This window comes from Brienomyrus brachyistius, chromosome 1 (genome assembly GCF_023856365.1).
Source record: "Brienomyrus brachyistius isolate T26 chromosome 1, BBRACH_0.4, whole genome shotgun sequence".
Taxonomy (NCBI): Eukaryota; Metazoa; Chordata; class Actinopteri; order Osteoglossiformes; family Mormyridae; genus Brienomyrus; species Brienomyrus brachyistius.
This window is the reverse complement of record NC_064533.1, coordinates 42,516,024-42,531,880: the sequence shown is the minus strand read 5'-3', so window position 1 is coordinate 42,531,880 and position 15,857 is coordinate 42,516,024. Positions and strand designations below refer to the sequence as shown.

Here is a 15,857-nt window from a genome sequence, read left to right as displayed (position 1 = left end):
GGTACCTGATCCTGATCTGTTCCCTGTGAGATCACTGACTATGTTCCCAGATGTTGGTTCTTTTGTTTATCATCTGTGCTGTTCACTGTGTTGCCAATTTCCCTTGTAGATCATTTTTTGTTCTGTTAGTAATATTCCTCTTTTTAGTTTTGACCCCTTGTGGTCTTTTTGTGTGTTCCCAGTATTCTCATTATCTGTAACTAAAGGGGCAGTATGTAGTTCAGTGGGCTAAGCCTGTGTGTCTGTAATCACAAGGTCACGGGTTCAAAACCAGCCTCAGTATATCTGGGGGGCCTTGAGCAAGGACCTCAACTCCCAGCTTCCTAGGTGCCCCAAAAGGTAGGTGCCCTTTCTGGACAGCTTGCTTCACAAAAAGCAAGTTGAGAGAGGTGTAAAAAAATCCTCTGCAGTGACAATAAAGGATTTATTATTATTATTAAATAATATTGTTGCATTGTGGAGCCACAAGTGGAGTGTCACCTTCCTTTCCTGCCTGTACCATGCCTCTCGCCTGTGACAGGTATGCTACTTTTACTATTCATGATCCTGATATTGTTGTATAATGTTCTGCTTTCCTCTGCAACTACATTAGCTGCTCCATAATAAACACCGACAATTAGGCCATCTGTTTTTAGCATCTAGTTTTGCTTCTGTAGCGCCCTTGCCTACATGTTTTTTTAACATATACTGCAACACCACCTCCCTTCTTGCCTATTTGGGCCCGATGGAACAGCATGTAACCATCTATATTATATTTATCTCTATTATTGTAACTCATTCATGTTTCTGTTATTCCTGTAATATCATACGAGTTTGATGAAATAAAGGCCTCTAAATCATGAATTTTGTTTTTAAAGTTCCTAGGGTTTTAAGTACAGACACCATTGAAGGTCCCATCATGGAAACAAGGGAAAATTCAAGTGGCTACATCACTCGCCACTTGCAGGGAATGTAATCTCTTCTCCATTTCTTTTACAGCAAGGAACAATACTGGGTTGTCCACTTTTATTTTGTTTCTCTCTAAAACCCCTGGCACAAGCTATAAAACAGTCTGATGCTTGCCCTGTGAGAATTGGGGATCATAGATATGTCATATCTTTGTAAACAGATGACATTGGAAGTTATCCAAAAAGAAAACATTCACATAATAAAGGATTTGACCACTTCAGTAGTTTTTCTGGTTATAAAATAAACTGGTATAATATTAATTATTAATAATAATAATAATTAATAACAATATAGATAATTTCCCAATGGGGATCAAAAAAGTGTCTTAACGCCTCAACTTGCTCTTTGTAGAGTAAGCTGTCCGCAAAGGGCTGCCACCTGTAGCTGCGCCCAGGGAGCTGGGGGTTAAGGGCTTTACTCAAGGACCCGCAAACGTGTTGAGGCTGGGTTTGAACCAGCAACCTTGTGATTTTAGCCCAATTAGCCCACAGGCTGCCCATTTAACTCTGTCCCTCCATTTATTCAAATTAAAAACCGCGTTACATACCCAAGTATTACAATTTGCAATAATATACATAAAGGACATTTTTTATACGGTATTGAACAAGGAAAAATCTAATATTTTTAGATGGAATAAACTTACTCTCTCTTCAAGGGCGAATGTAATGATTCTTAGGAATCTAAGAGACTTTTCTGTGAACATCCTCCACAAAATTTAATAAATGTTCAAAGCATATCAGAAATATTCTCATTTGTCAATATAAGACTATACACAGTGTGCCAAGTTATTTATTCTATAATTTTCAGATGTTCATATAAATACACCACTGTCAAATATGTGGTATTTCTGCATACATCTATACAAACTACAAAATTCATTAACTTATGTTATTTCACAAAAAAAAGTTCATATGTGAATTTGCACTGAGATATTCTGGAAAATATATATTGACTACATGAAAGTAGCTACACAGGGTTTGTGCAAATCTCTGACATATACGTGCTGCACCCCAGGGCTTGTAAACCTTGATAGAAGATATAAGCCAGGCAGCCTCTTTGTGTTTAATCTGCATCCTCTTTCTCTAAGAAGTCAGTCAGAGTTCCACTGTCCACAGGGATAAGCAGGTATTCCACACCATCAGCACCCTACACGAGACAGCAAACATCACAGTAGCTTCTATTATATTCATGTCCAAATCTGCATGTTTAAACTCAGAGTTTTGCAGATCAAATACAGTAAACTATCAATAGTAAAAAGCACATTGTTCCTAGTCTAAAGATCAGATACTTACTTTTTTAGTGCGAATTAGTTTGTGATCCCTAAATTCTGTCAGTTGAGTTCTCAGGGTGATGTCACTATTTACTAAGAATGCTTCACGACAACGTTGGTAAAAATCTTGGAAAGACAACCCTGTGTACACAAATGCATTGTTACTTATATACACACACATCATTTCACTGCAGTTTAAATATTACAGTTGATCGATGCCATCTCCAGTCAGCTTAAGGTGTAGCATAATGAAGTTCGCACACAGGTCCTCTGTCTTGCTGAAAGTAGCTTTGCATTGTTAACTAATAATTCAATGAGTTTGAGGTGAAGATGGAATAACACTTGTGGGACTTACCTGTATAAGATGGGTTATTCTTGTTCTCCAGCTGAAACCCTGCTAGCAATCTGAATATTCCTCTAGGAAACAAATCAAAGGATTCAGTTTCACAGAGCGAGACAACAGTTTTAGGACAAGTAGCAGGGCGAGTAAAAGTACAGAGATGCTTATATATACACACACTAGTTAACGTACTGGCATAGACTGATATTTGTTAAAAATCAATCACCACTTAGGAGGAGGGTCACCACTTTCAATGTGAAGGAAGTAGTAAGGGATACTACCCTCCCTCTCCAAGAATAAACTTAATTTGCATCCTATATTGGTACAAAACGGGGGATACCACAAGATGGTTTTATACGCTCTGCAACATATTGTCAATTAATTAAATCTGGCTTGTAGATGAATTTGTACTTTTCCACAGCATAAAAAAATGACATCAGTCCAGTAATATGCAATGGTAAGCCACCCCCTGCCCAGTATGTAACTAAAAAATGATAGGGAGCATGCGCTGATGACAGCATAGTTGTTCCCACCACACGATAGGTTCTCATCCCTGAGGTGGTTTGAGTGCAGCTGCATGGCAGGTAATACTTCAGTACAACCCTAGTCTGCATGCAACTGTGAGTTTGTTTCAGTGACTGGAGTGCCAATCCTGCCACCAACTGCCAAATTTTCCTTGGAAGTTGGAGGACCTGCTTGCAGGGCTGGATGTTAACGTCATATCCAAGATGAAGCAATTGCATTTTAAGGGGCTTCCACAAGGGCCCAACAGAGTAGGATCACTCCTTGCATCCACAGGGTTCGAACCAGCAACCTTCCAATTACTGGCACAGATCCCTAGCCTCAGAGCCACCACTTCGCCCACATCATCTCAGATATTGGTCTACACAACATTAGACAAAATATATCGGTTACCAGTATTGGGTAAAATTTATGTATAGGCACGCCACTAAATGAAAGACCACATGTCTAAAGTAGGCATGTTTGATTACCTTGCATTAGGAGTCAGGCTGCGCAGAACATGCGTGAGTGAGCTAAGAGCCAGCACTCCAGACTGCTGCACCAGAAGCGAGTTCTCATAGGACGTCTCCTCAACATACGGCAAAAAAGTGGTCGTCTCATACCACAGCCAATTGAAAAGGCTCATCTTGGATTGATCCCAGACTAAACTCAGAGAATATCATTCAACAAACATTAACATATTTCAATATAACTGCTTAAACAATTTCAGGCACTGAGGCAAAACTTACCAAGTGGGCCATTGATGTGGTCAATAGATGCTAAGAGGTGCATGTTGGGAAGTGAGGCAAGCTGCCCCAGTGCCTGCTGGGTCTTCTCAGCCCGCAACATTGGCCCATCGATATTGTGGATGATGAGGTAGATCCGCAAAGTGGGCTCTGGTACAATGTTACATGAAAGTTAGCAGCTTAACATCAAAAGGAATCATACATGCACACTCATCCCAAACAATGACACTGCCAATAATATACGAGTCACTCATTCTCAGTAGAGTTGTAGATTCTGAATAAGATTCCCATTGGTCTGCTATTTTGTTAAATGCGTCACATCCTAATACAAGGTAAGCATGTCCACAGAGGCATCTACAGTCTGAAGACAAATATGTTTTGGTATAGAGCACCTTGCCTCAAGGATTGTACAATGAAGTCCATCTGTTCCATAACACTGCGGAAGCTTCCCTGGTGCTCCAGCAGCTCCTCTGTGATGGAGCCTAAGATCTAGAGGAGGAGACTGTCAGGGCAATGTTTCTGGGTTAGAAAACCTCATAGTGAGCACTGGAGCCTGACTTACCGACTTGAGCGTAATGCTTGGAAAAAAACCATTGACCACCAGGTGAGTCGTGTCTTGTAACATGGTGGTTCGGAAGGTTTCCAGCAGCAGTTTCTTTGATCCCAGTCCATAGAATAGCAGATTGAAGCCCAACCTACCAGAGATAGAACCATATCTATACTACAACAGACCAAATGATCTGTTTGCCTTTGAACTTTTTCCAAAGTTCACATATCAGCTGACTCACAAAATTCAAGATAAAAGGAGTCTTCAAAAGTTCAATAAACATCTATGTCTTACTCACTGTAACTGCAGAATCCACTTGCTGAACTGGTTTTCATGCTCCTTGTTCAGCTGCTGGATTTCATCAGAGTAAGGAGGTTTCCCATCCAGAAGTCTATACAAAGTTTCCTAAAACAGTATCACACGGTCACTGGACAGTCACCAAAACTGTTGCCAGCTATACACAAGTGTGTGTGTACCAATTAAAAGACAAAATGGGATGCTTGTAAAAATAATGTGTAGTACACAACTACACAAACACACAAAACAGACAATACATGGGTATTCATGGGTTCTGAGACCTACTGTGGACAGCCAACACTGCGGATAATGGTGAACTACTCGTGGACCCCAGATATAATGTTATGTTCGTGTACATATATATGGTAATTCGCAAATTAAACAGTAAAACAGTATCAATATTAAATACAGTCATATTAAAGTACTCTGTACATTATTATACAGCACTGTACTTTCCTCGAAAGAAAGGGATTTTGACAGTTTCGCCTAATTCTCAAGAGACAAAAGACCAATGAAAAACTGTCATTTATCAAGGGATAATTAAGCAATAAAAAAATCATGCTTTTTATACCCCTCAACAGATAAAGGAACAATCGAAAAAACACTCAAAAACATTTTGCAATTTTGTATTCCGGACCATGGTAAACCACAGGTAAGTGGGTGAATATAAACACGAGTACAGTACTGCAGTGAGATGTACATATTATGCAGATACAGTCAACCCCCCAAATCCACAGAAGGTATGATTCCAAGACCTCAGCAAATACCAAAATCCACACATGCTGAAAATGGTGTAGTATTTGCATACAATCTATGCATATCCTCCCCTGTACTTTAAATCATCTCTAGATTATGTATATCTAGTACAATGGAAATACTACGTAAATAGTTATACTGTATTGCTTAACGTATAAAACAGTCTGTATATGTCCAATTCAGACTCCACCATGGCAGTATATATAGAAAATTATAGAGAAAATATAAATTCATTCTCTGTCTACATATACATCTTGTGATTCACATAGACTCCGCATAGTGCTTGTGAGAAATGCAAGTTTTGCTCTTAGGAACTAAAAATATTCAAGAAATTGACTGAATTCATGGATGCCGAAGGAATTAAGGAATTTGCGGCAATACAAATTAAATTCTAACAAGTCTATCTGAAAGTATTCCTGCCTTCCTCAGGTTTGCAACAACTGTTTTTGTAACAAACCCAGTGTCAATTTTCAATGCATCAACAAAGATTTTTGTTGTTAACACTAGACAACTTGGAGGCATCTATCAGCGTTGCCATGACATCTGGTGTCACAAAGGTGCGATAATAGCCAATCTGCTTACCAAATAAACACAGACGGGGGACAACTTTTGCCAATGTGCAAATAACATTCAATTAAGAAAATTAATCCCAATATTAAAATAATTGTAGTTACCAAATGATTGGTAGAGGCAAACCGAGTTAAAAATAGGAAACTGATCAATAAAATTCAAACATGTGCAAAAACTTATAAATAATAAAAACTGGGATAGGGAGCAAAAAAGCAGCAATCTCAAATATGCAAAATCTGCGTGGTAAAAGTGACCAGAAACAGATGTTTACCAAGGTAGTTCACTATTGACTTCTGCTCGTACATTTCTGTTATTGTGTTGTGGAACGGAGCTGGAAACAAAAATGAACAAGGCTAGTTTCCAAAACTTTTCCTATCTATCCAAGATTTACAAAACATTTCAAAATTCCAAAACTCTTCCAGGTTTTCCATGACCGCGGATACCCTGATTACAGAATGTTGAAATAAAAATTAAAAGTCAAACCTGGTCCAGCATAGGTGATTGAAGTCTCTGAAGGGTTCTGTCAGAGGTCATGACCTTGGAACTCCTGTGAGCTTCAAAGTATTCCCCCACAAGACTGGACTAAGAAGGCAAAATACAAAATCATTACATGCATGAAGCATGCAATGTCTCAATCTAATGAATGACAGACTGACTGAGTGAATGCACTGAGTGACAGACAAAACAGACTGACTGAGTGAATGCATATAACACATAAAATGGAATAAAGTAGTGATGCTTTATTCATCATCCCGTTTTCTCACTTATCCCACCTTGCTCTCCATGATACACAAAGACACATACATAGGCGAGACCAAGTTAGGGGTCACAGTACAAGGTCAGTCAGCATGCAGTGTCCCCGGATCAAATGGGGGCAAAGAGCCATACTCAAGGGCCTAAGGCAAAATCCATCTGCTAGTGTAGAATTTCAACCAACAATTCTATCTAAGTCCTAACCCGTACAGGCACATACTACCCCTTACCTCCAGACCTTTCTTGGACTTCTTCACTGGTGTCTTGTACAAAGCTCCAGCCACCAATTTGCTAGGGGTTTTTACCTCCAGGTCTGTTACCACAGCCTGGTCCACACCCTCTTCGTCTTCTTCCTCCTCCGAATTGGAGGCAGAGAAATCACTGTCGGTGTCTGACTTCAGGTTTGGAGCTAAGGATGTAAAGGTGATTCTTTTTTGTATGTTACTATTTAGTGAAAGTCATGAAACAATTCTGATAAACTCAACCATCCATCCATCCAAACTGCTTATCTTTCTGGGTTGCGGGGGGTCCGGAGCCTATCCCGGAAGCTATGGGCACGAGACAGTGAACAACCCAGAACAGGGGGGGCAGCCCATCAGAGGGCTAATCAATTCATACTTTTGATTTTCATTTACTTTTATGTAAATAGCACTTTTTATATGCACAAATTATAAAAATGACCTGAATCATCTCCTGCACAACATATATCATAGACAAAATACTGTTTGCAAGTGCCCAAAGTTGACCTAAATAAAAATAAATAAATAAAAAAGTTTAAAATGCAAACCTGACAGCAGCTTTCTTAGTCTACGTGGGGTGCTTGATGTAAACTGTACCTGCCTTCCCTAAAAAAAACAAACAAAAAAAAAAGTTAATTTGAATGGGAATACTTTTTACTACTTTGTACTAAGACTAGGATTTAGCCCAGACAGGATGCCAGTTCTTCACAGGGCACAGGATTTGAACTCCAAACCCAGGTAGGTGTGACTCAAAAGTGCTATTCTTCCAAAAAAGATAGCATCAGCACAATGTGCTAAAGAGAGTGCTGAACAGACCTTTGAAGGGGTTTTTCTTTCACTGGTCGGACCTAGAGAGAGAGTGCAGTTATTTTCTAAGATTTTTACAAATGACTTCTGCAAACAAATAAAAGACTTAGTGGAAAAAAAATATGACACAAAAATGTCTACATATGTGTGAAAAGAATTCACTTATTACCTATGGATGGGCTGGTGTGGTCCTTTGGGGAAGAGACCGTCTTTGCTACATGTGCCCACTCTGATGCTGAGGACAAAGGAAAGAGAGGAAGTTCTCTGGAAGTTCAGAAATGTGCAGGTTTATATGCAAAACAATATGATACGGGTGTTCATTAAGATTAAAATTAATTTGATTGATCCCAGGGGAGAATTCTTCTGCATACTGCAGCACATACATAGAAAAACAAAAAATAGATACATACATACATACACACACATTGTCACCAACATCAGCGTTACTGTGCATTGCCCACCAATACCTGCTATGCTTCCCATTTGCATAACGGCAACGTAAAAAATATTGGAAAAATCAAGGGGTCAGTTATTCATATAATTTTAACACAGACTAGATAATTAATGTTAAGCCTCAGGGTGAATCAACGGAGGAGCCACTGACCAATCTGAGCCATCTTGTGTGGACGCTTGATGGTTTGAAATGTGAACACAAAAGACCCTCCTGGGCTAGCTGTACTTTCACCTGCCCCTGGGGAAGACAATGATGAAGCTCAGAACACATGTCATCGATACTAACTAGTAAAGAAATAACATTACCGCTATGTCCATTTCTTGGTTTGTGCCCTGATTCGGGAAGGAAAAGGGGAAACCCTATGGAATCTAATAGAAAAAAAGAACTTCCAGTGCTCCAGTAATGTGTACATAATTTATCAGGTGCACCATACCTGCAGCCTCTGTACCTAGGACTTTTATGTATTCTTCTTCATTGAAGATCTCCTGTTCATCTTCTTGTTCTACAAGAACCTTATCGAGCTGTCCTTTGCAGTTTTTCAGGGATATCAAAGTCTGAACTGAGCTTTTTGTCAACTGAACACCTATAAAGTTACAACAAAATATTTAATAGTATAATCAAATACTATGGCTACAATATATTTTACTTTTTCAAACCTCGTTTAAATTGTTACCAGATAACTGACCAGCCTACCTTCCTGCTTATCGATTATGTGCTCCAAGACATCGGCATCCCCTACAAAGCGCACTTCCAGCGCCGGGCTGTACATGGCACGCTTTCTGGAACTCATACTTCACTCTGTGACGGTACAATAATGCCGTTTGCAGCCAGCAGTAGATAATATTACACGTCACAGAATCAGTTACGATGTGTTAAAACTAACATAAAATGTTTGCCATAAAATGATAGGTCTGCTGAATATGCTGCAGATGAACTCCAGTTAGCAGCAATTAAACCACACTGAGCCGCTCAAGGGAACTATACTTTATACACGTTAATCTGTATCATCTATTTTTCGCCACATACAATGCAAAAATAAAGATTGCGCCTAAGAAACTTAAATTATTTGTCTAGAAATATGAACAGCAGGTTCAAATATCGATCATGTACAGCAATTAACTTGCTAACCAGCTAGCACATGTTAAGATAACATTTACTTTAGAGGAATTCAGTGAAAGATCTACACATCCGATACGAAAGGAAAAACCTGTTCATCATTAATGATATTGAACTATTCTAATATTGAACTGAACTTACACAGATCCCAGAAGGATTTCAGATATGCCGCCACAGCTTCTGGCCTACAGCGCGCTCCTAAATAAATGTATCCCTTGATACACCACGTACGCAAAAAAACTATTTCCCGTGATACACCACAAAGTAAACTTCCGGTCTTGTAGCGAAGATTGGGCTGCATCCATACGCTACGAAGTATGGATGTAAATAAGTAAAAAGGATGCACTACGGCAACAGTCAGTTAGTGTGATCCCTTACTGTGCGAGTAAAACTTCGGCCGAATGTTAATGGTGCGTTCGATTATCACTCGGAAATTCCGACTTGAGTGACGTCACCATCCGAGCTACCACAACTCGGAACAAACATGGCTGCCTCCATGAACATGCTGTTGTTGCTGTTGTCTGAGCACAAAAAACTCATGGAAAGAGTACATGCCATCAAAAACCAAACCGAAGAGGAAGAACAGAGAAAAGGGTGTGTGTTACGTTGTGTACCCCCACAAAAAAAGAGAGGAATAAACAAATGTACGATTCCAGCCACAATTTAGAGCCATTGTGATATAACCAGCAAGAAACAAACGAACCTTCACTTATCTGTAACGCTTTTTAAATTTGTGAAGTACATTTGTGTAATAGTAAAAAGGTTCCCAACTTGGAATAACTGTAATCACGTAAAACAACCCTTGGATCATCCTCATTGTAAATAACCTGGGCAGCTGCCTTTTCAGTCAAGCATAAACGACAGTAGTACTGACCGCTACATGATTCAGTGAAACCAAGGATTGAGTGCATTCCCAAGTTGTCCCCATTTACTTGACATAGGGTCCCGTAAATTTTCCCAATGGAAATTGGTAGTTCAATGCCATCTGTCTCTAGAATACTGATGTCATGTATCAAAGGGTCCAATATGGGCTGAAAACCATATTTTTTCAAATCTTGAACATGAAAAAGTGCAACCAAATGGATATTCATCAGAGTTGAATTAAATCTGGGTGGAAGATTTCTTAGGACAAAATAAAAAGCCCCAACTTTGTGTATCCCATGTTTGGACCCAAGGGGATTTGCTGTTTCGCAGTCAACATAATATAATTCTATTTGCAAACCAGTGGAATGTCTAGAAAATAATGGATGAGCCTTGAAGTAACTTCCATCACATAAGTCCTTATAATCATGTGATCTCTGCCTTTCCAAAGATTCTCTTATCAATCTACAAATATCTGAATTTTGACACATAAATTTTATAGTTTCTAGAATTGGCACATAAACAAAGGTATCTTTCACTGGGACCTGATCATATGAGCCTGTTTTTTTATTGCGTCTCACATCATACCTCATGCCAAGTCTAATTTCAATTGGGTCAACTATATCCCATTTATCTAGGAAATAATTGGCTCTTTTGTTTTGACTTTCAGCTTGAATGCTGTCTCCCACTGCTCAAGCAATTTTGCGGATGTTTCAGCATTGAACAGCAAAACAAAGTCTTGATTTACCTAATGAAATTGCATACAGTAAAACACATAGCAATCATGGTTTAAATCACACTTAATTGCTTACACCCAGAAATAAATAGAAAAAGAACGTTTATACTTACCAAACCTTTTACGTTTAAAAATCTTGGAGAGGTTTTAAAGATGTCGGTTGACCTTTCTGGGTTATGAACAAGCTCTTGCCGATGCTTAAAGGTATGCTTCATCTTTTGCCTAACTTCAGTTTCATTGGCTGTCTGAAAAAGGAATGAAATTGCTTCTCTGTCAGATGTTGGGTTGGATGGGTAAGCAGGAAGCGGCGAAGGATGAGGCAGGTAGGCAGGATTGCAGGTAAACGAGGGTCTAATCAAGGGCCAGGAAGACAGGGCAGACAGCAACAAACTAACATTAATGACAAGTCTGGGGAAGACGGACTCAGACGTGGACTAAATACAAAAGACAAGCCGAAAATAACAGGAAACAGCTGGGGACAATCGGAGAAGCACATGTAGATGATGAGGGGGCGTGGCACACACGAGGACTGGACGAGCCGGGCATGACATTCTCTGCATGCATCTCCATAAAGTTGTTCAGTATCCTCAATTCTTCTTCGACGACTTGGTCCACCAGTCTCATGAGACACTAAGCATACATGTTTTGGATTCTTCCTTGAAAGAGTTTTAAGTCTCCATGCAATGAATCCTGTTCCCTTCTCCTAAAATGAAAAAAGGAAGCAAACATGTACATTTATTTAATCTCATCAGTAAATTACAACTTTATAAATGATGTAGTCATACCAAAAGAAAAATGATAAATTATTGCAATACAAAAACATTCATAAATAAAATTCATGAGTTTATTAAAAAAATATATGGCAGCATTCAATTACATAAAAGCACATGAATGTGAATGAAGTGTACTTACATAGCCCTTCAATGAATACGGATCTCTTAGAGCAGGGAAAAAGAGAAAAAATGCCCAAGGCATATATGTCTCTCTCTGTTTACGGGTGGGAATCATCCTGAAAATTTGGTAAGATTAACTAGAGCATACAGTACTCATTTATTCAAAACGCCATATCTAATGAATAGACCCAAAACAAGATTCTGTGCAATTATCTATACACTGATATCTTACCCATTAACCTCTGTCATATGGCTAACAAGAACATTAACAAGCTGTCGTCTCGTGCTGTGCTTAAGTGTTTTAGTTAACTCATATTCTTCAAGAACATCCACACCACCAGGTTTTCCTTTCAGGGCATTTTGAACAATCTAGTTATTAAACATAAAAAAAATATATATGAGGGAATGGCATGGTGACACATCACAAGTAAACAGTATCCATGAAGGCAGATATATCCACATTTACCTGTTTTGACACTGAAAAAACAACACTAATCAACACTGAAAATTTTGCTGTGTAGTTAGCAAAACCTATTTTTTTTTATCCAAGATATGTGCGAAGTAATAACATAATTTTCATAACATTATCATATTGAACTCTACTGCTGGAATTCCGAAACTAATCATAAACTCTCCACTTGATTGCTGTAATACCCAAAACACATGTAACTAATTTGCACAATCTATTTTTACTTGTCTTGTTATTCTTTATCTTTAGGTTAAAATTTTATAAATATTATTTATATGTATATTTTAAGTGCCTTTTCTTGTACTGTGTAAAGCTGGAGCCACGTCATCTCGTTTCTCTATATACTTGTATATACAGTACAGTAGCTAAGATGACTATGAAGTTTACTTTGACTTTGGCTGACTTCATTATGTGGCCGAGCACTAGTCTTATGACTTTTTTAAGGTAAACACGAGTTGCCTGTAGTCAGGAGAGGAGTTCGATGTGATGATTAATTTTTAAACTGTTAAGCCATACATACCACATTTTAAGAATTATATGTGCGACAAAATGGATTTTATAGTGGCAGTTGGAAAGTCGTAATCTATCGTGACAAGACAGATTCTGTCGTTCGAATGGAAATGACATGGGGCTTGAGAGTGGATGGGGCCTGACAGAGGACACGCACATTCGTGGAAATAATCGAATGCACCATTCTCTCCGACATCAACGTCATAAAAGAGGCATGTTTCCGATGGGAAGTGACGTTTTTTCGTGACGTTTTTATCCGAGTTCCGATTCGGAGAGAACTAACCAAACTCAGGATTAATCCACCCCATACACCCTTGTCACTAACGTTCCATTTGCGCGTGCCCATGGAGGCTTCTTATGGTGCGTTCCATTTGCCTTAGGATCCGATTTTCGGATTCTGTTTTTGTTATACTTTGTAAGGCCTTCTTTGGGCTTGGGGATACAGGATCTGACAGCAGGAAGTGTATCACAAATATGAGAGACAATCAGTACATTTACATGATGTTAGATTTCAACAATTAACAATTAATCAAATTACTGTTAGGCTGACTACAACCAGACTTTTAAAATACATGTAGACTAAATCGTACCAAATCGACTTTCTGAAATTCAGAATAACATACCTAGATAATGCAATTGGGAGACAAATTACTCCTGCTTTGAACCGGAGGTAACAGTACACAGAAGAAGAATTCAAAGGGTGCTTTTCCACCGCACGAGAAACCTTACTTTTTGCATTCTTAGACTTCAAGGAGAATGAAGGGAAAAAAATATGTCCTCACCACCGCACTTTGCTGTTGATGTAGAGGTCAGCGTTTTCAGCAGTTGTTGCTGCAACTCTATATTTAGAGCTCGTAGTCTTTTATTTTCAGCCTCAACTACTGTTCTAATCTTCTTTTGCTCCTCTGACCTAAAACAGAAGGAAATACATGACGACTAAATGACATTATAAGAAACAATAAAAAAATGTTAAATATTTGTAGTTATCTACCTACTTACAGTGGAGACAAGTAGTAGTGCATCTGCAATACAGTTTTCAAATATTCATAAATCACTGGAACACCAAATTTGACTGGTATGTGGTACTAAAGCGACCGAAACTAGAAGCACCCACATACCACGCAATTTTGGCATAAATTTGGTAATAAATTTTCACGTAACCATGAGACCTGAGGAGAGTTGTAACATTGACCTTAAATTGACCTCGAACGCACTCCTTGTGGTGTCAGCAAAACTTTGTCCGTTATCTTCCGTAATTGGAATCTTGAAGATGTTTTTGATGTATTTTGCTAAATAGCCCTCACTAGTACTACTACAGCTATTAAATGTAATTAAATAAACTGGGGCATCTTATTTAAAACAAAATACAACTAAATTGTTTTATTCCTTAGATATTATTTAGTTTAAAAATTTATACTAATTTGTCATACAATCATTTATATTATGGCACTTTACTCCGCTGATTAAACAATTGTAGTTAGATACTTTATCCAATGCCCCAGGCCCGCAGCGGGGCATCTGGGCCTATGCCAGAGCCCCAGAACTGTGGTGTTAGAGATCGACTTTTATTTAAATTAGAAATATATTATGTTATACGGGGCGGCATGGTGGTGCAGTGGTTAGCACTGTTGCCTCACACCTCTGGGACCCAGGTTCAAGTCTCTACCTGGGTTACATGTGTGTGAAGTTTGCATATTCTCCCCATGTCGTTGTTGGGTTTCCTCTGGGTACTCCAGTTTCCCCCCACGGTCCAAAAACCTGATAAGGCTAATTGGAGTTACTAAATTGCCCATCGGTGTGCATGTGTGAGTAACTGGTGTGTGAGTGTGCCCTGCGATGGGCTGGCCCCCCATCCTGGGTTGTTTCCTGCCTTGTGCCCACTAGGATAAGCAGTTTGGAAAATGGATGGATGGATTATGTTATACTATTTACAAATAAGAAAGATTGATAAATAGAGGTAATGTGCCTTCTGCCAGGATGGGGCTGCTGGCTGTGTGCTTCTCACACCCAGGACCAGCGGTTAAATGAGATGTTTTAGTCAGTCTGTAGGCACCCTGCAACAATTTGTCAACTGCTGGCCATTTTGTTTCATTGACGCTTCCTTCTCATGGGCTTGTCGCTCACGACTCCAAAAGCCTTTGCGCCAATGCCATTCCCCACCACTCCGGACATTAGCTGACCGACATTTCTAGACATGCAAAATGCATAAATTCCCCCCCCCCCCCAAAATGCACCATTTCTACCAGCTATAGGCTGGGGTGCGTATAGGATATTATGTTTAAATTCTTTATTAATTATCGTTGGCTATATGCTTTATAACACATTTTATACTTATTTTAAAATAACCTCTGACAAAACTTTTTTATACACTGAACAAAAATATAAACGCAACACTTTTGTTTTTGCTCCCATTTTTCATGAGATGGACTTAAAGATCTACAATTCATTCCAGATACACAATATTACCATTTCTCTCAAACATTTCTCACAAATCAGTCTAAATGTGTGATAGTGAGCACTTCTGCTTTGCTGAGATAATCCATCCCACCTCACAGGTGTGCCACATCAAGATGCTGATCTGACATCATGGGTAGTGCACAGGTGTACCTTATACTGCCCACAATAAAAGGCCACCCTGGAATGTGCAGTTTTGTCTCACAGCAAAATGCCACAGATGCCACAAGCATTGAGGGAGCGTGCAATTGGCATGCTGACAGCAGGAATGTCAACCAGATCTGTTGCTCGTGCATTGAATGTTCATTTCTCAACCATAAGCCATCTCCAAAGGCGTTTCAGAGAATATGGCAGTACATCCAACCGGCCTCACAACCGCAGACCACGTGTAACCACACCAGCCCAGGACCTCCACATCCAGCAGGTTCACCTCCAAGATCGTCTGAGACCAGCCACTCAGACAGATAATGCACGGCCCCATGTTGCAAGGATCTGTACACAGTTCTTGGAAGCTGAAAATGTCCCAGTTCTTGCATGGCCAGCATACTCACCGGACATGTCACCCGTTGAGCATGTTTGGGATGTGCTTG

At 39.3% G+C, this 15,857-nt stretch overlaps 1 protein-coding gene across 3 annotated transcripts; it reads right to left on the bottom strand.

Moving 5' to 3' along the window:
- Positions 1–1,719: 1,719 nt before the first annotated feature.
- On the bottom strand, positions 1,720–11,330 carry orc2 (origin recognition complex, subunit 2). 3 transcript variants are annotated; one of them, XM_049031569.1, is made up of 17 exons: positions 11,055–11,330; positions 8,922–9,026; positions 8,662–8,811; positions 8,379–8,465; positions 7,944–8,009; positions 7,784–7,815; positions 7,516–7,573; positions 6,959–7,137; positions 6,459–6,557; positions 4,651–4,757; positions 4,368–4,500; positions 4,198–4,294; positions 3,809–3,955; positions 3,551–3,722; positions 2,574–2,635; positions 2,241–2,359; positions 1,720–2,094 (listed from the first exon to the last, which is right to left on the bottom strand). In XM_049031569.1, the coding sequence occupies exons 2-17, from the start codon at positions 9,016–9,018 to the stop codon at positions 2,011–2,013; spliced, it is 1,689 nt and encodes a 562-aa protein (XP_048887526.1). In that variant the 5' UTR covers positions 9,019–9,026; positions 11,055–11,330; the 3' UTR covers positions 1,720–2,010. The 3 variants fall into 3 exon arrangements, with proteins under 3 accessions (XP_048887526.1, XP_048887533.1, XP_048887516.1); XM_049031576.1 differs by lacking the exon at positions 11,055–11,330 and adding an exon at positions 9,486–9,784 and having other exon boundaries at positions 8,922–9,045; XM_049031559.1 differs by lacking the exon at positions 11,055–11,330 and adding an exon at positions 9,486–9,784.
- Between the last annotated feature and the right edge of the window lie 4,527 nt (positions 11,331–15,857).

Excerpts from the sequence above, each read along its gene's own strand:
- orc2 (XM_049031569.1), bottom strand. The coding sequence starts at position 9,018 with ATGAGTTCCAGAAAGCGTGCCATGTACAGCCCGGCGCTGGAAGTGCGC. Across the intron at positions 4,758-6,458 it reads AATCACCTATGCTGGACCAG|GAAACTTTGTATAGACTTCT; the intron begins GTTTGACTTTTA and ends ATACTGTTTTAG. Across the intron at positions 3,723-3,808 it reads CCACATCAATGGCCCACTTG|TCTGGGATCAATCCAAGATG; the intron begins GTAAGTTTTGCC and ends CTCTGAGTTTAG.